Here is a 27,170-nt window from a genome sequence, read left to right on the forward strand (position 1 = left end):
AATAAAGTTACTCCGCAGCGCGGGATCATTCCACTGTGTGTCGACCGCCCAGCGGCGAAATTCAGAACAGTAATCCTCTGCAACACGCTCCCCCTGGCAAATAGTGCGTATCTTAGATTCTGCTAGAGCCATTCTGACCGGGTCTTCGTAAATGTGTCCTAGAGCAGAAAAAAAACTCTCCACCGAGTCAAATGCAACAGAATCAGACGGCAAAGAAAACGCCCATGCTTGGGGATCCCCGCTTAATAATGACAACACCAGGCCCACACGCTGAGCCTCATTACCGGAGGAGATCGGGCGCATACGGAAATACAGTTTGCAAGCTTCACGAAAAGAAACAAATTTACTGCGTTCCCCAGCAAATTTTTCAGGCAAAGGAAACTTAGGCTCAGCAACTTTACCTGTAACTCCAGCTTGCACATTAGACACTGCTAGTCCCTGTTGCTGCACTACCCCCCTTAACTCAGTGACCTGTAGGGACAGCTCCTCCAACTGGCGGGTTATGGAAATCATGGGATCCATGGAAATAATGTTGGCCGATTATAATGTCACGGGAGACCTAGGCAGGAAAGAGCTAATAACCCGGGCCCCTGCGATTTCCCTCAGACTAAGGAAACCCTGACTGTCCCTCTCCCAGAGTTTACACTGATGGTGTGCATGTCTGGGCCTCCACCCTCGCCTTATCTCCTGTTTCAACCCTAGGCTGAAACTATCTCCCACCACCCAGTGAAGACCACACTCCAATACCCACAGTTAGCACAGACAAGGATAACGGAAAAGTAAGCACCATGCCGCAGTCACTCAGGAATACACTATAAATGCAAAGGGCAAAACAAATACAAATATAGGAAGGAGCAAATAAGACAAAGGGAAATACACCACCAACAACGATTCTCCAACTACTAGCTCACCACTCCAGACCGAGATAACAACGCACAAGACAGAAGCTATAATCGGCGACGCCCAATGTGCAGGAGAACTATTTAAAGGCAGTGGGCATGGCCCAGCTTCCATTCTGAGCACCAGGTAAATTAACCCCGGACCAGCTAGATAAAATCTAGCCGACGCCAATGAGCGCATAGTGGTCAAAAGCGGAATTACCGCTGTCTGTCGAATGACCTGGTCTGAACAGCGTCCGACATGACAAATGAACTGTATGGAGCATTATATGGGGCCTATTTTGTATGGAGCATCTTATGGTGCCATAATGAACAGTATGGAGCATTGTATGGGGCATATTTTAATATGGAGCATCTTATGGAGCCATCATAAACTTTATGGAGCATTATATGGGGCTCCTGATTCAATATGGATATTCAAAAACACTTAACCTACTGATGTCTCAATTAATTTTACTTTTATTGGTATCTATTTTTATTTTTGACATTTACTGGTAGCTGCTGCATTTTCCACCCTAGGCTTATACTTGAGTCAATAAGTTTTCCCAGTTTTTTGTTGCAAAATTAGGGGGGTCGGCTTATACTCGGGTCGGCTTATACTCGAGTATATACGGGTATTCTGGAACTGCCCCAAAATAAAGCCGCTGTGGGTAAGAATCTCCAATTTAGCAAATAAAAATTTAAACTTACCCCACAATTGGCCTTACTCTCATTGAGCATAGACCAAATAAATCCCTCTCTCAGACCAATCATTTCCCATATTCTTTTAGTAACAAAGAACTTGATTGCCTATAATTGGAAAAGTCCCACCCCTCCCTCAGTTCAAGAAATAATCGGCAGTATCGCTCTTCATAGAACGTATGAGCAAAAGTTTTCTAGAATTAACAATGGTTTCAAAAAATTTACCAATAAATGGACCCGCTGGTTAGAGGTTTTTCCGTAATCTATGTGTTTTATAATGGGTATTGTACTTAACTGCTCCAATTGTTAAACTTACGCCTATTAATTCATGACTATATCACAAGTGTTCCTATAGCATATATCTGATTACATGGGTACTTATTCAAAGTATTCCACTTTTGTCTTCTTACACCCTTTCCTTTTTTCTCCTCTCAGTTTCCCTTATCCCATTTTCCCTTTCCCCTCCCTTCCCCATTACCCCTCCCCCTTGAGTTATGAAAAAAAATGTCAATAAAACTATTGGAAAAAGAAAAAAAAATTGTTTGGGCTAATAGATGGGTTCAGCCAGGAGGCCTCATTTCATAATCCAAATTGTATAGGATAGTAGTCTGGAATAGGCACCAGACTTCATTTCATACTCCAAATCGTTTGGGATAACTGTCTTGTGCAGCCGCAAGGCCTCATTGGACAGCTATCCACGCTGAGTTAGAGCAATGACTGTCTCCACTCAACCTCGAGTCAGGGAAGGTCGTGTGCGATAATGGAGTAAACCTGATTATGGACCTACGCCAGGGCAACCTCACACATATGCATTGTATGGCTCACATCCTCAACCTGGTGGCACAGCAATTTCTCCACCACTATCCCGGCCTGGATGCCCCATTGCAGAAAGCACTATCGCTGTGTTCACTTCCGCCGATCGCATCACTACAGAGGTCTTCAACCAACCGGTTTACCGTTTGATTTGCAATGTTCCAACACAGTTGAAATCCACTCTGCACATGTTGCAGAGACTGTGGCAGCAGTGACGAGCCCTGGGGCAGTATGTCCTTTTGCATTGCCTGGGACAGTGCAGTACGGATGTTTTGCAAATCACGCTTGAAGAGTTGGCACAGTTTGAGGAACTCTGGACCCTTCTGCACAGATCTGAAATGGCTACTAAGATGGTTAGCGCTTACAATGCCATCATCAGCATCACTACTGCAATCATCTACACTTTGAATAGTCTGCGTGGTGGTGGTCCCAGAGCAAGAGGTGGAGGAAGAGGAGGATGCAGAAGGGAGTAACAATATCTCAAAATTCTGGCCTGTCATCGCACAGGAGGGTGCCATGGAAGGGTGGATTACAGCGATTGAGGGGGGCTCATGGTGCCAGACAAACTGTTAGTGAAGGTGCAGGAGTCAAGGAACAAATGCGGAGGACAAGGAGGAAGAGGTGATGGACGCACAACAGTCAGGAGATGAAGAGTATAATGATCCCCTCTCTGTTGTCCGTGGTTGGCAGGAGGGGATGGGGAAAACAAGATTGAGTGTTACTCCACCACCAACACACCATGAACTTGGACCTCATGGAATCGCCCAATACATGAGCGCCTCCTTGCTGCACTATCTTCAATATGATGCCCATATTCTTAGGGTTAGAAATAGTGCTGGGTTGCCACTCTGTTAGATCCATGGCGCAATAGTAAATTTTGCCATATGCTTTCCCCCTGGGAGGGGACGCGCTCATGCTGGAGTATCGAAAAACGTTTGTAGACAATCTTACGAGTGGTTTTCCCCAAGACAGCAGTGAGGCACACAGTGTGCATTGCAGTTCAAGACGTCCAACCCCGGGAACGTGAAGGCGTCATCGCAAAAACATTAGCAGCAGCAGTGGAAGTAGCATTAGCAATTTCTGTGAGTCTTTTTACACATTTTTTTAGACCAACCCATGCACCAGCAGTACAGAGTACAAGTTTGACACGTTGTGAACAACTGAAGAGGATGGTGCAGGAGTATCTGGAGCTCAATATCAATGCTACTAGGGGAAATTTGGACCCTTTTGCGTTTTGGTCTTCGAAAATGGAAGAGTGGTTTGAGCTCACCTGTCACGCCTTGGAGGTTTTGTCATGCCTGGCAGCCAACGTTCTCTCAGATCGTGTCTTCAGCGTGGCTGGTGGTGTCCTGACTGATAAACGCATCCAGCTGTCCGCTGAAAGTGTAGACTGCCTAACTTTTATCAAAATGAACCAGTCATGGATCTCCAATGACTTCGGCACCCCAGTTGCAGACTGCACAGACTAGGTGTTGTAGTTGTTTTTAGTGTGATGCATTGATTTTGCATTATTGCAGTCTGTGACACATTTTTCATCACTTCTGCTGTTGCTACTGCTGCTGATGTTACAAACATTTTTTTGAAATGTGGAGAATCCAAGTTGTATCTCCATATCATGGGTGGCCTGTAGTGGATGGTGTGTAAGAGGCCTATTATACTGTTAATACTCTGTGGAAATTGATGCCACTTTTGTAGTATGTTACAATAATTTTCTACCAATAGTACTCTATGAAACTGATGTTTGTGCCATCTGAGTGTGGCTGCGAAAAAAAAAATGGAACTGTTGCATGAGGTATCAGGGCTCCCTGCAAAGAAAGCTTACACTGCTCTCTTACACACCAGGTCTTCATTCAAACTTCAATTTAAAGCTGTAAATGCTGGCACAGACCCTAATACCTCATGCATGGCTCATGGATGTCTGCTTCTGTGCCATTATAAAATCTTCTACTGTGGGTCAATTAATCAGTCAACTACCTGTGTTACTTTCCTTACATTTGTATACCAATAGTACTCTATGAAACTTTTGTTTGTGTTAACCGAGTGTGGCTCCGAAAAAAAATTGGAACTGTTGTATGATGTATCAGGGCTCCCAGCAAAGAAGGCTCTTGATAAGGCATTGAAAATTTTTAAATTTTACTGCTCTCAATGCATTCCACTATGTAATGAATAAAGACTTGCAACTGGATTATTTAATTCAGTGATATCTAGGATGTGGTATTTTAGTGTTCTCTTCATTTTTTTTTGAGCAGTGTATATTGATTTCACAAGATATTTTCTCAAGATTTTGTGAATGAAAAGTAAGGTCATATCCATCCTTCCACTCACCCCAGACCTTTATAACCAGCTTACTGGGGCTAAGTGGTTTTCTAAACGTGACCTTAGAAGGGCTTACAATTTGATACACGTCAAGAAGGGTGATGAGTGTAAAACAGCATTTTTTAATGTCGGAGGGTTTATTTGAAAATCTTATCATGCCTTTTGGGTTTACCAATGAACCAGCAGTATTTCAAAACTTTATGAATGATGTCTTTTCTGACTGCATTTGGAGATTTGTTGTAATTTACCTTAATTATACAGTGGGTACGGAAAGTATTCAGACTCCTTTAAATTTTTCACTCTTTATTTTGTTACAACAATTTGGTAAATTCAAAAAAAGTTATTTTTTTCTCGTTAATGTACACACTGCTGGGGTTCTTGACTTAAAAAAAATAGAAATGTAGAAATGTTTGCAAGTTTATTAAAAAAGAAAAACTGTATAAGTTTTCAGACCCTTTGCTCAGACACTTATACTTAAGTCACATGCTGTCCATATCCCTGTGATCCTCCTTGAGATGGTTCAACTCCTTCATTGGAGTCCAGCTGTGTTGTATTACTCTGTACATATATATATCTATAGTATTGGCTACATGTTTTGCACCGTTATTGTTGATAGAGAAAGTGAGTTCCCCGGCCGTTCATTACATATAGTGCTAGGGGGGAGTAGTACCCTAAGTTGGCCACTAGATGGGGGCATTATTAGTGGGATAGTAATAGTTAATTTTAGGAGGGACATGGTGGGATAAGTAGTGAGGTTTTCCCGGGTTTAGGCAGTTGGGGCCAGGGAGCCCGCGTGGAACACAGAGCTGGCTAGCCCAGGGCAACACCGTGCCCCGCAACGTTTGTCAGAAGAGTGGGCCCAGCAGTCAGTATCCAGGGGGCCAGGGTACAGAATGAAGCACAGCAACATCAGAGATAGCGGTGCAGTATAAGTGGGACTGCAGTGCTTTGGGAAGAAGGCTAAGCCGAACGGGAGCAAAGTATCCGAGATGTGGCAGATTTTTGAGTGGGTCACTATTCTAAAGACCGGTGCGAAACAGCAGAGAACACCCCCACGAGAAGCAGGAATTCTGTGTATTGAAGACACTGAGGGACCGGAGGAAACGAACCGTCCTGGTGACAGGCTTAGCGGCAGAGAGAAGAGGCAAGGGAAAGCGTTGCCAATTGTTATAATTGACTGTAAAAAACACCATAAGAGGAAAGACCTCCACTATTCTAAACAAAAAACACCAGTATACAGGCAGAGATGCTTACCTGTTCAAGGCCTCCAACAATTGCACTAACCAAGGTGCAGCGGACCCAAGTTAAGATGGCAAATACACAGGTGCAATAATACCGATAATGCAGCCACCCTACAATCAGGGATTGGCCGCTTGGTGCACCTGTGCAAACAAATAGTCTGTATGTGGCGTGTTCACACAGGAATGCAAAGTATACGGCTCAAAGCCTATAATGACGCCATGTAGCGGGCTCACCATAATGCATCCTGTGTGAACAGAGGCCACAGTGTACAGAGCCATCTAGGGCCCAGCTGCACCCTGGAAAAATGTACAGTGCACCAAAAACATAACAATGTATGCAAGGTATTGGTCGATATTATGGCCACAATATTTAAACTGCCAACCCGCGTCAAGGGTCCTTACATATTGGCAGTCCTAATCTAAAAAAACACCATAAGAGGAAAGACCTCCACTATTCTAAACAAAAAAACACCAGTATACAGGCAGAGATGCTTACCTGTTCAAGGCCTCCAACAATTGCACTAACCAAGGTGCAGCGGACCCAAGTTAAGATGGCAAATACACAGGTGCAATAATACCGATAATGCAGCCACCCTACAATCAGGAATTGGCCGCTTGGTGCACCTGTGCAAACAAATAGTCTGTATGTGGCGTGTTCACACAGGAATGCAAAGTATATGGCTCAAAGCCTATTAATGACGCCATGTAGCGGGCTCACCATAATGCATCCTGTGTGAACAGAGGCCACAGTGTACAGAGCCAGCTAGAGCCCAGCCGCACCCTGGAAAAATATACAGTGCACCAAAAATATAACAATGTATGCAAGGTATTGGTCGATATTATGGCCACAATATTTAAGCTGCCAACCCGCGTCAAGGGTCCTTACATATTGGCAGTCCTAATCTAAAAAAACACCATAAGAGGAAAGACCTCCACTATTCTAAACAAAAAAACACCAGTATACAGGCAGAGATGCTTAACTGTTCAAGGCCTCCAACAATTGCACTAACCAAGGTGCAGCGGATCGAAGTTAAGATGGCAAATACACAGGTGCAATAATACCGATAATGCAGCCACCCTATAATCAGGAATTGGCCGCTTGGTGCACCTGTGCAAACAAATAGTCTGTATGTGGCATGTTCACACAGGAATGCAAAGTATATGGCTCAAAGCCTATTAATGACGGACGCCACCTTGGTTAGTGCAATTGTTGGAGGCCTTGAACAGTTAAGCATCTCTGCCTGTATACTGGTGTTTTTTTGGTTATAATCGACTGTGCCCTGGATAATGCTGTGTTAAGTAAAGAAGTTGAAGTTAAAGTGAAGCCGGACTGTGACTCTTTAATTGCGAAGCCATCTGTAGGGAACACACTCTCGTGCCAGGAGATCCCAGATGACACAGAGACGCAGCAACGAGGTACTTAGAAAAGAAAACATGATCTTGTGCTGGGAGGGGGCCAGGGGGTGATACAGGGGTTACTGTCGGTCATGAGAGCAGCCCTGGCCCTGGTTTCCTACAAAGGCACACACCTGTCTATATAAGACCTCACAGCTCACAGTGCATCTCAGACCAAATGAGAATCAAGAGGTCAAAGGAACAGGCCAAGGAGCTCAGAGACAGAATTGTTGGAAGGCACACAACTGGCCAAGGTTACAAAAGAATTTCTGCAGTACTGAAGGTTCCTAAGCGCACAGTCGCCTCCATAATCCATAAATGGAAGAAGTTTGGGACCACCAGAAGTCTTCCTAGACCTCGCTGTCCAACCAAAATGAGGAATCATGGGAGAAGAGCCTTGGTGAAGAGGTAAAGAAGAACCCCAAGATCACTGTGGCTGAGCTCCACAGATGCAGTAGATAGATGTGAGAAAGTTACACAAAGTCAACTATCACTGCAGCCATGGTGGTGGCAGCATCATGCTATGGGGGTGTTTTTCACCTGCAGGGACAGGATGACTGGTTGCAAACCAGGTTGGAAGGAAACATGAATGCGGCCAAGTACAGAGATATCCTGGATGTAAACCTCTTCTGGAGTGCTCTGGACCTCATACTTGGCCAAAGGTTCACCTTCCAACAAGACAATGGCCCTAAGCACACAGCTAAAATAACAAAGGAGTGGTTTCAGAACAACTCTGTGACCATTCTTGAATGGTCCAGCCGGAGCCCTGACCTAAACCCAATTGAGCATCTCTGGAGAGACCTGAAAATGGCTGTCCACCAACATTCACCATCCAACCTGAAGGAACTGGAGATGATCTGCAAGGAAGAATGGCAGAGGATCCCCAAATCCAGGTGTGAAAAACTTGTTGCATCATTCCCAAGAAGACTCATGGCTACACTAGCTCAAAAGGGTGTTTCTACTCAATACTGAGCAAAGGGTCTGAATACTTATGACCATGTGATATTTCAGTTTTTCTTATTTAATAAATTTGAAAAAATGTCTACATTTCTGGATTTTTTCCAGTCAAGATGGGGTGCAGAGTGCACATTAATGAGAAAGAAAATGAACTTTTTTGATTTACCAAATGGCTGCAATGAAACAAAGAGTGAAAAATTTAAAGGGGTCAGAATTTTTTCCGTACCTACTGTATATACTTTTTTTCGTCTGATGTGGACATGAGGAACATTTCCATGGAGTATTACATAGATTGAGGGAAAATCCTTTGCTTGACAAAATTTAGAAAATTATTTTTTCCGTTCAGGATTAGGGAAGTTTCATTTTTGGGACAACTTTTATTGGCTGATGGGTTTAAAATGGATCCTGGGAAGGTGCAAGCTATAATAGATTGGGTTCAACCTAGTGACCTAAAAGCACTGCAACATTTTTAGAATTTTCCAACTATTATAAAAAATTCATTAAGGGGTTTTCTCAGATTGTTAAACCTCTTATTTACCTCACACAACAACAATTCATTGTGGAGGTGGATGCTTTAGAGGTCGAGGTAGGGGCCGTTTTATCTCATGGGTCCAAAACTCAGAGTAATTTTTGGAGGGGCAGTTCATCAAATCACTGTGGTCACAGACCATAGGAATTTAGCTTACATTGAAACCGCTAAAAGGTTCACCCTAAAACAGATGGTCCTTATTTTTCTCTAGATTCAAGTTCTCTATCACATTCTCTGGGGTCCAAGAATGTGAAGGCTTACACATTGTCAAGCAGTCTTGATTTACTCTTGCCTCCGGAACCTCCATCCTCCATTCTCCCTAAGGGAATTGTGGCTTCTGTGGTATCCCCGAAGTTGGAAGCGGTGATCCGTAAAACTCAGTCATTGGCCCCCATCCACCACTCCAATGATCCAAGTTATTTGTACCTGTGTACTTAAGAGTAGAGTTTCATGATTTCCTCTTGAGTGGTCATCCTGAGGTCACAGCTACTCAAAAAGCTATTTCGAGATTCTTTTGGTGGCCGTCTATGAATAATGATGATATTAAAGATTTTTTATCCGCTTGTGAAGTCTGTGCACTCGTTAAAGTCTCTGTGTTAACCGGCCGGCCAGTTAAAGGGACTCTGTCACCTGAATTTGGAGGGAACAATTTTCAGCCATAGAGGCGGGGTTTTCGGGTGTTTGATTCACCCTTTTCTTACCCGCTGGCTGCATGCTGGCTGCAATATTGGATTGAAGTTCATTCTCTGTCCTCCGTAGTACATGCCTGCACAAGGCAATCTTGCCTTGCGCAGGCGTGTACTATGGAGGACAGAGAATGAACTTCAATCCAATATTGCAGCCAGCATGCAGCCAGCGGGTAAGGAAAGGGTGAATCAAACACCCGAAAACCCCGCCTCTATGGCTGAAAATTGTTCCCTCCAAATTCAGGTGACAGAGTCTCTTTAATTTGCTCCATTGCCTATTCCAGAAAGACAATGAACTCATCTGTCCATAGACATCATCACGGATTTCCCTCTTTCTGGTGAGAAAGCTGCTATCTCAGTGGCGGTTGACTGATTCAGCAAACAAGCTCATTCTGTTCCTTTGTCAGTATTACCTAATGCAGAGACAATCTCAAAGAAGTTAATTTCTCATATTGTAAAGTTACATGGGATCCATGTTAACATTTTGTCTGATAGGGGAGTGCAATTTGTCTCAAAATTCTGGAGATCTTTTTGTAATCAACTGGGGATTAAGTTGTAATTTTCTTCTGCTTACCACCCTGAAGCCAACGGTCAAGTTGAGAGGACAAATCAATCTTTGGATCAAATTTTAAGGTGATTTGTGGAGGCTCAGCAGGAGGACTGGTCCTCACTTTTACTTTTCGCTGAATTCACCTTTAACAGTTGGGCACATTATCATTTTTCTGTAATTATGGTTTTCATCCTCATTTTAGAGAATTTTGTAGGATTAGTTCTGAATGTCCTGTAGTGGAGGTCGCTGTGCAGAGACTTGGGGGTGTCTGTAGGGAGGTTCTGATGAATATTGGAACCACTCAGATTCTCCAAAAACGGAAGGCCGATGGAAAATGTTCAGGGTTTGGTTATCTCCAGTGGTGTTTAGATTAAAGCTCCCTCCATCCCTTTGCATCCCAAATGTTTTACATGTCTCTATTAAAGGAGTTTGTCCCTTCGGCAGTGTCTCTCTCACCTCTCTGGTTTCAGTAAATGGTGTCTTAGAGTATGAGGATCAGAGGGTTGTAAATTCTCAAAAGGTCCAAAATTCCCTCCAATACCTCATCTTTTGGAGTGGATATGGACCAGAGGGGAGATACTGGATCCCAACTCGAGATGTGAAGTCTGATCAGTTAGTCAGGGACTTGCATCTGAAATTTTTTGTTATCTTTGTTGCTGAATAAATATAGTGTCACTGATGAATGGCTAGACAGTACAGTGATTAATACACTGCCAACAATCAATTTTTGTATGTTCTTAATTCAATTACTATTAAAAATAATTTGTTCAAAGGTATATATAAAGAGGAATAACAAATGGTTCAAGAATCTTTTACCTTGAATTAGAATATGTCCAGCTTTATTCCAGTAGGGAGCAAGTCGCACTGTGATTGTGTAAAACAGACAAGACTGAAGCATAGCTGGAGTAACTCTTTCAGGCCTTTCCATCTGAGGTAAGCACAAAAACTTATGATCAATGGCTGTTCTATTTGTTTCCAAAGGAAACTAAGTGCTGTCATCAAAAACAATTGGTCCTTACGTTCCGCAGAGAACAATGAACATGAATGGTGTGAAATAGTTACATTACATCCTTTGAGCCTGAGACCTGAGGTTAAACTTGAAATATTTTGTATAATGAAATCTATGTTACCATATATACTTGTGTATAAGTAGACCTAAGTATAAGCCGAGGCACCTATTTTTGCCTCAAAAACTTGGACAACTTATTTATTCGAGTATAAGCCGGATATGCATTGTCCCTAATCGCCGTTATTAACCATATATATAATGGCGACCGCAAAAAAAAAGTCAGATTTTCCATCACACATCAGATGAGAGATAAATAGGGTCTCCAATCCTGCCCGGTACCTCCCGGTGTCCCTGGGTCGTCTTGCTTCCCCCCATGTCTGCCAGCATCTTCTTCTGTCTTCAAAGGGAGATTTGTAGTTAAAATTCTGCGCTGCCGCTAAGATGAATTTCAGGAGAGTATAGTTGATTCACAGTGGTTTTATTCAACGCGTTTCAGGGGTCTCGTGCCCCCTTCATCAGGAAATACCACACAGAATATACAGGCATCACAGGTATAAATAGTTTTGCTAGGTTAAAAAAAATGAGCTCCATCAGGTCAGATGACTCAGTGTCAAAGTTCAATGATAACACACAATTAACAATTCAAACGATTAGAGAGGTATATATAATGAAAAAAATGCAATGACTTCTTTTATATTTCTAGACAATAGTTCCAAATTTGCAACATTAAGGAGGAAATAAAAAAAATAAAAAAAATAAAAATAACGATCTCTACTTAAATGGACAAGAACCTGTAAGAAAAGGAGTCACTCCAGTTCAGAAGCGAATGCCTTACAGATGAACTACTGTGTGGAATCAACGAGCTGCTATTTTCTTGTCGAAAATCCATTGGAATCTTTACATTGAATGTGGAATAAAATCATGTTTTATTATTTTCCATTAAAAAATATAAATATATATATGAAAATTAATTTGTGGTGGTTTGGGGTGATCTAAAATTACGAAAATTATAATTAGTGAGTTTAAAAATGCGTCATGTACGTAAGAGTAACAATTTAAGCAGCGAACCAGCGCTCAAAGTGAGTGCAGAAACAAAGTGAAAGTGACATTTCACCTGTCCAAGGACCAAATGATAGACATCATATTTAACAAGAGACCATATAACATTGCCAAGGGAGGGGAATGAATGAATACACAGCACTCAGTGACCACAAAGAATAGCAGATAAAAAGGGACTCATGGCAGCAGAGAAAAAGAGGATTGAGTTAAAGTACTGTCACACAGTGCAATTTTGATCGCTACGACGGTACGATTCGTGACGTTCTAGTGATATCGTTACGATATCGCAGTGTCTGACACGCAGCAGCGATCAGGGATCCTGCTGAGAATCGTACGTCGTAGCAGATCGTTTGGAACTTTCTTTCGTCGCTTGATCACCCGCTGACATCGCTGGATCGTTGTGTGTGACAGCGATCCAGCGATGTGTTCGCTTGTAACCAGGGTAAACATCGGGTAACTAAGCGCAGGGCCGCGCTTAGTAACCCGATGTTTACCCTGGTTACCAGCGTAAACGTAAAAAAACCAAACAGTACATACTCACATTCCGGTGTCTGTCCCCGGCGTCTCAGCTTCTCTGCACTGTGAGCGCCTGCCGGCCGGAAAGCGAGCACAGCGGTGACGTCTGACGTCACCGCTCTGCTTTCCGGCTATGGTGCTTACACAGTGGAGAGAAGCAGAACGCCGGGGACAGACACCGGAATGTAAGTATGTACTGTTTGTTTTTTTTACGTTTACGCTGGTAACCAGGGTAAACATCGGGTTACTAAGCGCGGCCCTGCGCTTAGTAACCCGATGTTTACCCTGGCTACCCGGGGACTTCGGCATCGCTCCAGCGCCGTGATTGCAACGTGTGACCGCAGTCTACGACGCTGGAGCGATAATCATACGATCGCTGCGACGTCACGGATCGTGCCGTCGTAGCGATCAAAATTGCACTGTGTGACAGTACCCTTAAGTGCTCCTGTCAGAAGGGGTCATTACACCCTGTGAAGCTGCCACAATCAGCACCAGCTCCCAGGATTTAATCCCAAGAGTAAATAAACCATTGTTCAGGACACAGTTGTGATGGAGACAATTTGTATGGATTAAAGGAGTGAAAGTTCTCCTCTTCAGGGCAGACTCAGACTATGCCCACATGAAGAATTTGATCAATACAGGGCAGAGGAAGAAGAATTTTCTTGTAAAAAATATAAAAATAAGAGGAATTACATGGAATAAAGGCAGAAATTACAACTAAACATATCAATGAATGACTACAAGATAATCCTAAATGAAAATGTATATTTAAATCTTAAATGGCTCAAAGCACAAAGGATTAAAAAATCAATCATAACTATACAAATAAAAATATAAATATAGATATATCAAATTCATAAAAAAGGGGGGAGGGCTGTGCATTCAGATAAAACCTTGGTAGTTTCATTAAATAAATATATATATATATATATATATATATATATATATATATAAATAGGGGAAAAAAATAAAAATATGCACTATTCAGATGAACTTAGTGAGCTAAGTTCATCTGAATAGTGCATATTTTTATTTTTTTCCCCTATTTTTATATATATATAAAAATATTTATATATATATATATATTCCTTTTCTCTGCTGCCAGGTGTCCCTTTTTATCTGCTGTTCTTTGTGGTCACTGAGTGCAGTGTATTCATTCATTCCCCTCCCTTGGCAATGTTATATTGTCTCTTGTTAAATATGATATCTATCATTGGTCCTTGGACAGGTGAAGTGTCACTTTCACTTTGTTTCTGCGCTCACTTCAAGCGCTGGTTCGCTGCTTAAATTGTTACTCTTATGTACATGACGCAATTTTAAACTCACTAATTATAATTTTCATAATTTTAGATCACCCCAAACCACCACAAATGTATTTTCATATATATATATATATATATATATATATATATATATATATATATATATATATATATATATATATATATATATATATATATTTTTTTTTTTAATGGAAAATAATAAAACATGATTTTATTCCACATTCAATGGATTTTCGATAAGAAAACAGCAGCTTGTTGATTCCACACGGTAGTTCATCTGTAAGGCATTTGCTTCTGAACTGGGGTAATTCCTTTTCTTACAGGTTCTTGTCCATTTAGGTAGAGATCGTGTTTTTTTTTTATTTCCTCCTTAGGCCATGTTCACACTTTGCGGCGTCCCTCTGCGGGTTCTCCCGCAGCGGATTTGATAAATCTGCAGGGCAAAACCGCTGCGGTTATCCCTGCAGATTTATCGCGGTTTGTTCCGTGGTTTCCGCTGCGAGTTTCTGCCTATACTATTGATGCTGCATATGCAGCAATATGCAGCATCAATAGTAATGTTAAAAATAATAAAAATTGGTTAAACTCACCCTCTGATGTCCGGATCTCCTCGGCGCTGCACCCGGCGGTCCGGTTCCAAAGATGATGTGCGAGAAGGACCCTTCGTGATGTCACGGTCATGTGACCGCGACGTCACAGCAGGTCCTGTTCGCACAGCAACTCTGACCGGCCGGCCGCGTGCAGCGCTGAGAGGTGAGTATAACATGATTTTTTATTTTTATTTTTTTTACCCCAAATATGGTTCCTAGGGCCTGGAGGAGAGTCTCCTCTCCTCCACCCCGGGTACCACCCGCACATTAGCCGCTTACTTCCCGCAACGTGGGCACAGCCCCATGCGGGAAGTAAGCGGTTCAATGCATTCCTATGGGTGCAGAATCGCAGCGATTCTGCACAAAGAAGTGACATGCTGCGGGTTTTGAACCGCTGCGTGTCTGCGCGGTTTGCGGTTTCCATAGGGTTTACATGTAAATGGCATCGGTTCCGCGGTAAAAACCGCAAAGTGTGAACATGGCCTTAATGTTGCAAATTTGGAACTATTGTCTAGAAATATAAAAGAAGTCATTGCATTTTTGTCATTATATATACCTCTCTAATCGTTTGAATTGTTAATTGTGTGTTATCATTGAACTTTGACACTGAGTCATCTGACCTGGTGGAGCTCATTTTTTTAACCTAGCAAAACTATTTATACCTGTGATGCCTGTATATTCTGTGTGGTATTTCCTGATGAAGGGGGCATGAGACCCCTGAAACGCGTTGAATAAAACCACTGTGAATCAACTATACTTTCCTGAAATTCATCTTAGCGGCAGCGCAGAATTTTAACTACAAATCTCCCTTTGAAGACATTAATTTCTCTGGTCGGTGAAGACCTGTGGATCTGCAGCAGCCGCTATCTACATGCTCTAATCTCATCCTAACCAGGTGAGCAAATTTGGTGTATATTCTCCTCTGTGTAACGTGGATAAGACCCTATTGCGCTCTTTGTCTCCCCATTGTTTTGCAATAGCATCTTCTTCTGGTAAGAAAATAGCAGGCGCATGCACACTGCGCCCGCCGAGATCTGCCGGCCAGCACCAGGCAACAATAGATTTTTCCTATTGGTTCATTTTGATCACTGTGATAGACTCTATCACAGTGATCAAAATAAAAAAAATAGTAAATAAAACCCCCCTTTGTCACCCTTTTCATTAGGGAACAATACTTAAATAAAAAATAAATATGTGTGATGCCCCAGGGTCCTGGTTGTCACAGTGACATTGCTTTCCGCACAGGGAGAGTGATCTTTTATCAGGTAACCACAATGCATACAACATGTTCACACTCCAGACCAGAAGGGGGAGCTCTAAATCTGTTTAAGGTGAACTCCTCTATAAAGACATCCTGATCTGGAGGGAAAGAGTTCAGTTTCAGTTTCAGTTCAGAAAGTGAGAGACACAGAAGAGAGCAGACTGACATAGAGTGTCAGAAGGTCTGAAGGGGCCTGTAGTCTGAAGTACTGAGGCTCCTGGAGGAAGAGACATTGAGAAAGCCGAACATTGTTCAGTGAGTGTGCAGGAGAGCGAAGCACAGGAGAGTAACATCAGGGGAGACCAGCTATGAGCAGGCTGCCTCCCTCTGAAGCGCAGATAACCGGTAACCGGACCACCGAGGTTGTAAGGACTCTACGACTTACAGCAGAGACCGGCAGGACAGCTATTCTGACTCATGGGTATGTAGAACGCAGTGGTGCCTGGATAGACCTATTCTTTTGGGCGCTTCAGTATTGACCTGTACTCACGTTCATACCGATTTATCAGATAGCTTAACTCAGCCACGTTCTCATGTAAGAAGACTCCAGGAAAAGAGGATTGCTTTAACTGAAACTCTTGTATTATGATGAAAGTAGCAGGTAAAAAGGAATATTCAACAGAGGACATGTAATAGGATGCATACAGATATGGGGATGATGACAAAATGGAGAATAAGGGCGTGAACAAACATACATCACAGGACTACAGTGAGAGAGTTGGGACAAAATACAGGGAAAAGCAAACTTCTGTCTAGAAAGAAGGATAGAACACAAGCAATGCAAACATTAAATGATTTCTCAAGTCGTGGGACATGACACTCCCCGTCTGAAATCCTTGGATTTCACGATGTCCGTAATTTTTCGAAGTCGTTCGAACCTGAAAAAACAAGAGGAAGAAAACATGCATGCAATAATAAACATAAAAGATTTTTAAGTCCAACTCGTTGTTGTTGACCCGTAGATCACACCGAAAGATAAGTTCAAGTATATAAAACCCATCTTCAGATTGGGGAAGCCGCAAACATGCAAACTCTTCCACCAACCCAGAATCCAATGGGAATGTTAAGGTTTCAATCCAATGGAAAATGTCAACATTCAATAAACTGGGGAATGAGGAGGAATGCTCCCCGCCGTGAACAACGTCCAGGAGCATGTTCAGTTCATGTGATGTCCTCCTTTCGTAGAAGCAGCACGAGTTCAGTGACCGGGCGGAAGAAGGTTCGGGTAGAGCCCCCTTTTGTCACCTTAACTTCTACCTTACGAGTCTTTCCGTCCTCACCGGGTAGGACCTTGGTGATAAGTCCCATTGGCCAGTCATTACGATGAGCCTCTTTGTCCTTTAAGAGAACAAGGTCTCCTTCTTGGAGATTGGGACTGGGCGTCTGCCATTTGTGACGGTTTTGAAGCAAGTGTAAATATTCGGTCTTCCAGCGATGCCAAAACACATTAGCCAGGTGTTGAACTTGTCTCCACTGACGTTTGTAAATGTCCTTGTTATCGAAATTCCCAGGTGGGACTGTAGCGGCTCCAATCTTCTGTGTAAGGAGTGTAGCTGGAGTAAGTATCGTTGGAGCATCGGGGTCGGATGATACTGGAACCAAAGGTGTAGCATTTATTATGGCTGACACTTCTGCGAGGAAGGTGACCAGAACTTCATGAGTAAGGGGAAGTTTATGGTCCAGCAACATGGAGTCGAGGATCCTTCGTGCAACACCAATCATGCGTTCCCAAGATCCACCCATGTGTGAAGAGTGTGGAGGGTTGAATACCCAAGTGCATCCATTGTCGGACAAGAAGTTGTCAAACTGCAGTTCCTTGCAGGCTCCTACAAAGTTTGTGCCGCAGTCGGACCGGAGTTGTTTGGCAGGTCCCCGGATGGAAAAGAATCTTCTTAGGGCATTGATGAAGCTGGAGGTATCCATGGATTCAATAACCTCGATGTGAACTGCACGGATACTGAGACAGGTGAATAGGACAGCCCATCGCTTACTGTTCGCGGCTCCTCCACGGGTTTTCCTGGTAACAACCGCCCATGGCCCGAAGACGTCTACACCAACATATGAAAACGGTTGGTCCATGCTCAGTCGATCTGCTGGGAGGTTCGCCATTTGTTGTTGTTGGTGTTTTCCTCGTAACCTTCGGCACTTGACACATCTATGGAGAACTGAAGAGACGCACCTCTTCATTCCCATGATCCACAGACCAGCAGACCTGATGGCACCTTCAGTAAGATGTCTGCCTTGGTGCTGCACTCGTTCGTGATAGTGCCGAATCAACAGAGTAGTGACGTGATGTCGACCTGGAATGATGATAGGGTTCTGCTCCTTATCGTATAGGTCTGATTTACTTAAACGTCCTCCCACTCTTAGAAACTTGAGATGATCGACTACTGGATTCAAGTCGAGTAGAGTGCTGTTTTTGGACACGCTGACTCCCTTGGTAATACTGCCAATCTCATGTGAATATTCTTCTTGTTGCACACACCTGATGATAACTTGTTCGGCATGGTCTATGTCGTCGGCAGTAAGACGACTCTTACACACGTGCCAACCATGGCACCCTGAGGGCTTGTCCTTTGTAAAACAGCGAGCAATGTGAATGAGACGAGCTACAGTTCGTACAACGGAGGACCAGCTTGAAAAGCGTTCAAAACGATGAGACTTCAAACCTTGCCTAGATGTCATTGAAGTATAGTGAGCAGAGATAGTTTGTCTTATCTCCTTGTCAGATTCTGGTTCCACCAGCTCATAAGCATTTTTGGTGTTGTTCGCACAGAAATCTTCGTACAGGAGACTGGGAGGCGTTAACCACATGTTGTCATCAAGCTTAGAAGCAGCTGCGAGTCTTGTACCTCGGTCGGCTGGGTTTAAATCGGTGGAGATGTGATGCCACTGCTCAGGGGTAGAAAAACTTCTGATGCGCTCTACTCTGTTGCTCACATATGTATAGAACTGCTTTGTTTGGTTGTGAATGTACCCGAGTACCACCCTGCTGTCAGTGTAGAAGGTAAAGGAATCAATTGTAATGTCCATTTCGTCTTGTACAACTTCAGCAATTTCTACTGCCAATACCGCAGCGCAAAGCTCGAGTCTGGGTACAGAGTGTGCAGGCTTTGGAGTTAATTTGGCTTTACCCAGGATGAAACCACAATGTGTCTTGTTTGCTCCTAAGGTCATCAGATAAGCTACTGCGGCTATGGCTTCTGTAGATGCGTCAGAGAAAATATGGACTTCTCTTCTGATTGCGGTCAAAGGTGATCTTGGAGAATAACAACGTGGGACTTGGAGTTGCTCTAAGAACTTCAGAGACTTCTTCCACGCCTCCCACCTTTGCTGTTTCTGAGTTGGGAGCGGGGTGTCCCAATCCGTGTTCTCGGCCGTAAGCTGTCTTAACAGTATCTTGCCTTGAATAGTGATGGGTGCTACAAACCCGAGAGGATCATAGATGCTATTTATGACAGATAGGACTCCTCGTTTGGTAAAGGGTTTGTCATAGGGTGACACTTGGAAAGTGAAGGTGTCCCGTTTGATATCCCACAGTAGACCAAGGCTGCGCTGTGTTGGAGGAACATCGGAACCCAAGTTGAGGTCCTTTAGGTTTGTGGCATGGTCCTCAGATGGAAACGCGTTCATTACCTCTTGACTGTTAGAGATAATCTTGTGGAGTCTGAGGTTTGATGTGGATAGCATTTCCTGTGTTCTGGAGAGTAGGTCAATTGCATCTTCGCTTGTGGGCAAGGACTTGAGCCCATCGTCCACGTAGAAGTTCTTCTCTACAAATTGCCGAGCATCGGAACCGTACTCTCTCTCACCTTCCTGGGCTGTCCGTCTCAGTCCATAGATCGCCACAGCAGGTGAGGGACTGTTGCCGAAGACATGGACCTTCATCCGGTAGTCTATGACCTGATTGTTGACGTTGTTGTCCTTGTGCCATAGGAACCTAAGATAGTTTCTGTTGTCTTCTTTCACAATGAAGCAATGAAACATCTGCTGAATGTCGGCCATTATGGCAACAGGTTCTTGTCTGAAGCGGATCAATACTCCAAGGAGGCTGTTGTTCAGGTTGGGCCCAGTTAGGAGCAGGTTATTGAGAGAGAGGCCTTCAAACTGAGCACTGGAGTCAAACACCACTCTGATCTGATTAGGCTTGCGAGGGTGATAGACACCAAAGGATGGAAGATACCAACATTCTTCTCCCTCCCTCAGTGGTGGCGCAGGTTCAGCATGATTTCTGTCAAAGATGTTCTGCATAAAGTCAATGAAATGCTTCTCCATCTCTGGTTTCCTCTTTAGGGTACGCTTTAAGGATGAGAACCTTGCAGTTGCTTGCTGCAGGTTGTTCGGCAACCTCACTCTTGGGAAACGAAAGGGTAAAGGAGCTACCCAACTGTTGGAGTCGTCTTGAACAAATTCTTTATCCATAACTTTTATAAATTCTTTATCTTCCCTTGTGGGTGCCAACTTGTTGTCATTACTTGTGGAATCGAACACTGATGACCCGAGGTTTTCTTCCCAGGACTGGAGTGTGTTCATGTTGTTGAAGGATTCCTGTTGCCACTTGGTGTTGCTCACTTTCTCTTTCACCCAGTAGTGATGTGGGCATGGTTGGAAATGGGTGCTGCGACCATTTGACAAGATGTGTGTCTTGTAAGAGGAGATGTTGTTAGGTCTCTTCATCTTGTGTATGCAAACATTGCCTATGATTACCCAGCCTAGATCTAAGCGTTGGGCAAATGGTGCATCGTGTGGTCCATTAATTTGCTGACGCACCTTGTGCAGCCGGAGGATGTCTCTGCCAAGCAGAATCAGGATATCTGCACTGTTGTTGAGGGCTGGTATCTTGTTTGCTATCCCCTTGAGATGTTGGTGATGAAGAGCAGCCTCTGGCGTTGGGATCTCTTCTCGATTGGATGGAATCTGGTTGCACTCGACCAGTGTAGGTAACGGTATCTCGACGGTGTTCTCGAGAGATGTCGCTGTAAGACCACTGGCCCTTCTCCCATAAACCTCTGTAACACCACTGCAGGTACCTAAGGTGTAAGGGTAGGCATTTCCCTTTAAGTTAAACATATCAAAGAGTTCTGACCTTGCAAGTGATCGGTTGCTCTGATCATCCAGAAGGACGTACACCTTCACGGCTTTCTCTGGGTGACCGTTGGGATATACGTTCACCAGGCAAATCTTCGCACAGGACTTGTCCCAGAGGTCTTCTCCGCAGACTTCTGTGCATGAAGAAGATATTGTGGTATGGCTTGCAGTTTGAGCTGCGTCCTCCCCGCCATGGCTCGTGGTGGGGGAAGGAGTAAGTGTAGAGTCAGGACGGAATGGGTGGAGTGCTTGTACGTAGTGTGGATGGGACACTCACGATTTGGGTTCTCTATCTTTTCACCTTTGTTACTCTTGTCTGGGGGTGATGTTGGTAAGGGAAGAATATCCGTCTTCTTCACTGACACTGGACCCCTGCGGTTTCTATCATTCGAGCGTGCGCTCACGTATTTAGAAGGAGGTGAAGCTGGGCCACTGTATTCTTCATAGGAAAAGCTTGGGTCGTTCTTGCGCTCTGCCACATCTTTTATAAACTCACAGAAGTAGGAGAACGGAGGAAATGACACTTGATGGTCTTTCTTGTATTTTGACCCTAGTGTAGTCCACCTTTCTTGTACGTTGTATGGTAGCTTGGAGATAATGGGATTTACTCCACGAGCAGTGTCCAGATAGCTGAGGCCAGGTAGGTGGGTGTCTGCCTTGGCCAGCTGGAGCTCTAACAGCAAGTCACTGAGCTCTAGGAACTTTGAACTGTCCTTGCTTGATATCTTTGGAAAACTCTGTAGACGCTTGAACAGTGCATCCTCTATGGCTTCTGGACTGCCAAAGTTTTTCTCTAGTCTTTCCCATGCAGCCATGAGACCAGCCATTGGATTACTGATATGTACAGACCTGAGTCTCTTGACACGCTCTGTGGATTGTGGTCCTAGCCATCTGATTAGCAGGTCCAGCTCTTCGGCAGCAGTGATGCCGAGGTCACTAGTTACGGTTCTAAAGGCATTTTTCCAACCTCTGTAATTTTCAGGTTGGTCGTCAAACCTTGTGAGACCGGTTTTAGTAAGTTCGCGGCGAATCATGTACCTTGCGAAGTCGGACATGTCTGTTCTTTCTGACTTAGGATGCACGAATGTGGGCTGAGCGGTGTTGTACATAGGAGTGGAGACGTCTTGGCCTTGAAACGTGGGTAAGTATGGAGTGGCATATGCATTTAGTCCAGCAACCGGTTTGGTGGGTATAGTCTCTGCTACATGCGGAGCTGGCACTATGCGGTTGTCGAGAGTATAATGACCTGCCGGTATATTGGGTTGCGTGTAGATAATAGCCTGTGGAGTTTGATGAGATGCAGGGTCTTGGCGCATACCGGAATACGAAGGAAGTTCAAGTTTGGGAGCATTGTACTGACCTTGAGTGTAGGGTTCTGTAAGTGGATCGGCATCCTGGTGCCCTGGAGAAGCATGAACGCCATCAGGAGTGTTAGTGATGATCTGCGGTTCGCCATTTTGGCTTAGCACGTAGTCTCTTGTGCGTTCAATAGGGTCCTTTGCCTCCACTTCACACAAACTGATGCTGTCTCTTTGACTCCCACTGATAGCTCGCTCCAGGATCCTTAACTCCGCCATGGCTGTTGCGTGCTCACATTCCTTCTCCAGAGCTTCCTTGCGTGCTGCATCCGCATCCATGGCTGCTCTCCTTTGTGCTGCATCCATTTCTGCTCTCTTTTGTGCTGTGGCTGCGTCCATATCTGCTCTCCTTTGCGCAAAGGCTGCTTGTATCTTAGACGTTTCTGCCTTAGCACGTGCCCTTATAAGCTGCTGGCTGAGAGTGGAATATTTTGATGAACTTGACCTAGATGAGCGTTTTGAGTGCTTAGACGATTTGGATGAGCGAGATGATGCATCTGGTGTCTGTGCAATTTTAGCCTCTATCTTGGTTTTAATGTCACGTACGGTGCAGTCCCTTTCAGAATTAAGTTGCTTGAAACTTTGCAATTCGTTTAAAGTCTCTGGCAGATTCAGTTTTTTCAGGAGAGTAATGTATTGGTAAGTCTTCTCCATATACATTTGGTATGCTGTGCATAATTGTTCTAGGACTCCCTCTAGTGGTAACTCATGAGAAGCAGGCCTTGATACAGTGTCTATGTGACTCAGCACTTTCTCCCACAGTGAAGACACATCACGATATACGACACCTTTTGCAGTCTCTAAATTCTCCATGACTTTCCATGTAGGTTTAACTGTACGTTTTCCTCTTTCACTAGCTGGTGGATGGGGATCTGGGTCTCTGTCCTGTGTTTGTAAGTCTGGTAGGGACATTGTATTCCTTGCTTCAGACATGATTTGCTTGCAGGCAGGAAGAGTGGATGATGAGGGTTATACTTCTCACTGTTTATCTGCAGTGTGTGCTTCTATGCACGCTGGGGTCTGGCTGGGAACTGGGTTACTGTGTATCTGGGAAATGTCTTTTTCCACTGAGGTTCAGCACAGACCTTGAGTTACTGTCTCTGAAGGCAGGATATTCCTTTTTACTATTCTGACTCATGGGTATGTAGAACGCAGTGGTGCCTGGATAGACCTATTCTTTTGGGCGCTTCCGTATTGACCTGTACTCACGTTCATACCGATTTATCAGATAGCTTAACTCAGCCACGTTCTCATGTAAGAAGACTCCAGGAAAAGAGGATTGCTTTAACTGAAACTCTTGTATTATGATGAAAGTAGCAGGTAAAAAGGAATATTCAACAGAGGACATGTAATAGCATGCATACAGATATGGGGATGATGACAAAATGGAGAATAAGGGCGTGAACAAACATACATCACAGGACTACAGTGAGAGAGTTGGGACAAAATACAGGGAAAAGCAAACTTCTGTCTAGAAAGAAGGATAGAACACAAGCAATGCAAACATTAAATGATTTCTCAAGTCGTGGGACATGACAACAGCTGAATTGCAAGTTATCTGTCCCCACATACACCTGAAGGCACGGTGACACCCTTACAGGCTGGGGCGTGCTAGAGTCCCTATAAATATAGTTTCTCCGCACACTCTAATGAGGTCGTGTTTAGGGTTGAGCGACTTTCATTTTTTTAAGATCGAGTAGGGTTTTGGGAAACCCGATTTTGTCCAGAGTCGAGTCGAGTGCAGTCGGCCGATTATCGCTAAAAGTCGGGGATCGACCGAAACACGAAACCCAATGCAAGTCAATGGGGAAGCATAGTCGGCAGTGAGTGGAGGCCAGGAAAACACCTACAGTGCCCATTTTAATGCCAAAAACATCCATTCTTGTTTCTGAAGCTTGCCAATCTTAATTAACTGTATAATAATAGTTGGGCATAGGGAATTGGGGGAAAGTTGTGGGGGGAGTAGGGCTGGCTCAAGTTTTTCGTGGGCCCAGGAAATGCGGACTACGTCACGGCGGTGTTGCAGGGAAAGGTAAGTATTTAAAAGTTGCAAGTGCTGTGATCCTGAGCAAGCAGGGGGGGGCCCACTCGTTCGCATTGCCACTGGCACAGGGCCCCTCAAAGTACGGCGGTGTGTTTGCATGGCGGGGGCGCCTCCCACCAGCAGCGACACTTTTGCGTACTCTGAGGGGCCCTGTGCCAGTGACGTCGCCAACGAGTATGCCCCCCCACCTGATGAAGGTACCTGCACTTTCATCTGCACCTTCCTCTTTGTCCCTGTGTAAGGTGGTATAACATGCGGGAAGGGGAACCTTACTTTCAGCAGGGACAGATTCTGGCTGTGTAGAGTACAAGGGGAATGTAGTGGTCTAGGTCAATGTACCAGCAGACTCATTTAGCAGTGGCTGGGCAATGGGCAGGATGAGGAGGAAACAGATATAGGGCCAAAGAATAAAGTAGGCTACATGCAGTTCAAAATTGGTAACAGGACTAAACAGGCGGCATTGCTTTGTTCAGTGGAGTAGCAAACCCAAGAGCAGCAGACACTGTTTCAAGGGCCTAACCACACTAGTAGGCCAAATGCAGTTTAATATCTGATAGTATAGGGCGAAAGCCAGAATGTGGAAGCTCAGCTTTGTTCAGTTGAGGACAACACCAGGGAGGGGCAGACACCTTTAGTAGGCCGGAAAAGCCTATTGCATTTTTTAAAATGGTAATTTGGAGCAGAAGGTTGAAGCTCAGCTTTATTTAGTTGAGGGCAACACCAGGGAGGGGCAGAAGCCGTTAGTAGGCCCTAACCACCATTTTTTTTTTTAAAACCACTTAATGAGAGCCGGAAGGTTGAAGCTCAGCTTTATTTAGTTGAGGACAACACGAGGGAGGGGCAGAAGCCGTTAGTAGGCCCTAACCACCATTTTTTTTTTTAAAACCACTTAATGAGAGCCGGAAGGTTGAAGCTCAGCTTTATTTAGTTGAGGACAACACCAGGCAGGGGCACACAGACAGACACCTTTAGTAGGCCGGAAAAGCCTATTGCATTTTTCAAAATGGTAATTTGGAGCAGAAGGTTGAAGCTCAGCTTTATTTAGTTGAGGGCAACACCAGGCAGGGGCACACAGACAGACACCTTTAGTAGGCCGGAAAAGCCTATTGCATTTTTCAAAATGGTAATTTGGAGCAGAAGGTTGAAGCTCAGCTTTATTTAGTTGAGGGCAACACCAGGGAGGGGCAGAAGCCGTTAGTAGGCCCTAACCACCATTTTTTTTTTTAAAACCACTTAATGAGAGCCGGAAGGTTGAAGCTCAGCTTTATTTAGTTGAGGACAACACCAGGCAGGGGCACACAGACAGACACCTTTAGTAGGCCGGAAAAGCCTATTGCATTTTTCAAAATGGTAATTTGGAGCAGAAGGTTGAAGCTCAGCTTTATTTAGTTGAGGGCAACACCAGGCAGGGGCACACAGACAGACACCTTTAGTAGGCCGGAAAAGCCTATTGCATTTTTTAAAATGGTAATTTGGAGCAGAAGGTTGAAGCTCAGCTTTATTTAGTTGAGGACAACACCAGGCAGGGGCACACAGACAGACACCTTTAGTAGGCCGGAAAAGCCTATTGCATTTTTCAAAATGGTAATTTGGAGCAGAAGGTTGAAGCTCAGCTTTATTTAGTTGAGGGCAACACCAGGCAGGGGCACACAGACAGACACCTTTAGTAGGCCGGAAAAGCCTATTGCATTTTTTAAAATGGTAATTTGGAGCAGAAGGTTGAAGCTCAGCTTTATTTAGTTGAGGACAACACCAGGCAGGGGCACACAGACAGACACCTTTAGTAGGCCGGAAAAGCCTATTGCATTTTTCAAAATGGTAATTTGGAGCAGAAGGTTGAAGCTCAGCTTTATTTAGTTGAGGGCAACACCAGGGAGGGGCAGAAGCCGTTAGTAGGCCCTAACCACCATTTTTTTTTTTTAAAACCACTTAATGAGAGCCGGAAGGTTGAAGCTCAGCTTTATTTAGTTGAGGACAACACCAGGGAGGGGCAGAAGCCGTTAGTAGGCCCTAACCACCATTTTTTTTTTTAAAACCACTTAATGAGAGCCGGAAAATTGAAGCTCAGCTTTATTTAGTTGAGGACAACACCAGGGAGGGGCAGAAGCCGTTAGTAGGCCCTAACCACCATTTTTTTTTTTAAAACCACTTAATGAGAGCCGGAAGGTTGAAGCTCAGCTTTATTTAGTTGAGGACAACACCAGGCAGGGGCACACAGACAGACACCTTTAGTAGGCCGGAAAAGCCTATTGCATTTTTCAAAATGGTAATTTGGAGCAGAAGGTTGAAGCTCAGCTTTATTTAGTTGAGGGCAACACCAGGCAGGGGCACACAGACAGACACCTTTAGTAGGCCGGAAAAGCCTATTGCATTTTTCAAAATGGTAATTTGGAGCAGAAGGTTGAAGCTCAGCTTTATTTAGTTGAGGGCAACACCAGGGAGGGGCAGAAGCCGTTAGTAGGCCCTAACCACCATTTTTTTTTTTTAAAACCACTTAATGAGAGCCGGAAGGTTGAAGCTCAGCTTTATTTAGTTGAGGACAACACCAGGCAGGGGCACACAGACAGACACCTTTAGTAGGCCGGAAAAGCCTATTGCATTTTTCAAAATGGTAATTTGGAGCAGAAGGTTGAAGCTCAGCTTTATTTAGTTGAGGGCAACACCAGGCAGGGGCACACAGACAGACACCTTTAGTAGGCCGGAAAAGCCTATTGCATTTTTTAAAATGGTAATTTGGAGCAGAAGGTTGAAGCTCAGCTTTATTTAGTTGAGGACAACACCAGGCAGGGGCACACAGACAGACACCTTTAGTAGGCCGGAAAAGCCTATTGCATTTTTCAAAATGGTAATTTGGAGCAGAAGGTTGAAGCTCAGCTTTATTTAGTTGAGGGCAAC

General features: G+C 44.2%; 1 protein-coding gene across 3 annotated transcripts in view; it reads right to left on the minus strand.

Annotated features, from left to right (window-relative positions):
- C6H18orf63 (chromosome 6 C18orf63 homolog) overlaps positions 1-27,170 on the minus strand; it is a 570,510-nt gene that overhangs the window by 306,254 nt on the left and 237,086 nt on the right. For all 3 annotated transcript variants that reach the window (XM_077270092.1, XM_077270091.1, XM_077270093.1), the window contains one exon: positions 10,884-10,995. In XM_077270092.1, coding sequence (XP_077126207.1) covers positions 10,884-10,995 — 112 coding nt within the window. The remainder of the gene's footprint in view (positions 1-10,883; positions 10,996-27,170) is intronic.

This window comes from Ranitomeya variabilis, chromosome 6 (genome assembly GCF_051348905.1).
Source record: "Ranitomeya variabilis isolate aRanVar5 chromosome 6, aRanVar5.hap1, whole genome shotgun sequence".
NCBI classification, from domain to species: domain Eukaryota; kingdom Metazoa; phylum Chordata; class Amphibia; order Anura; family Dendrobatidae; genus Ranitomeya; species Ranitomeya variabilis.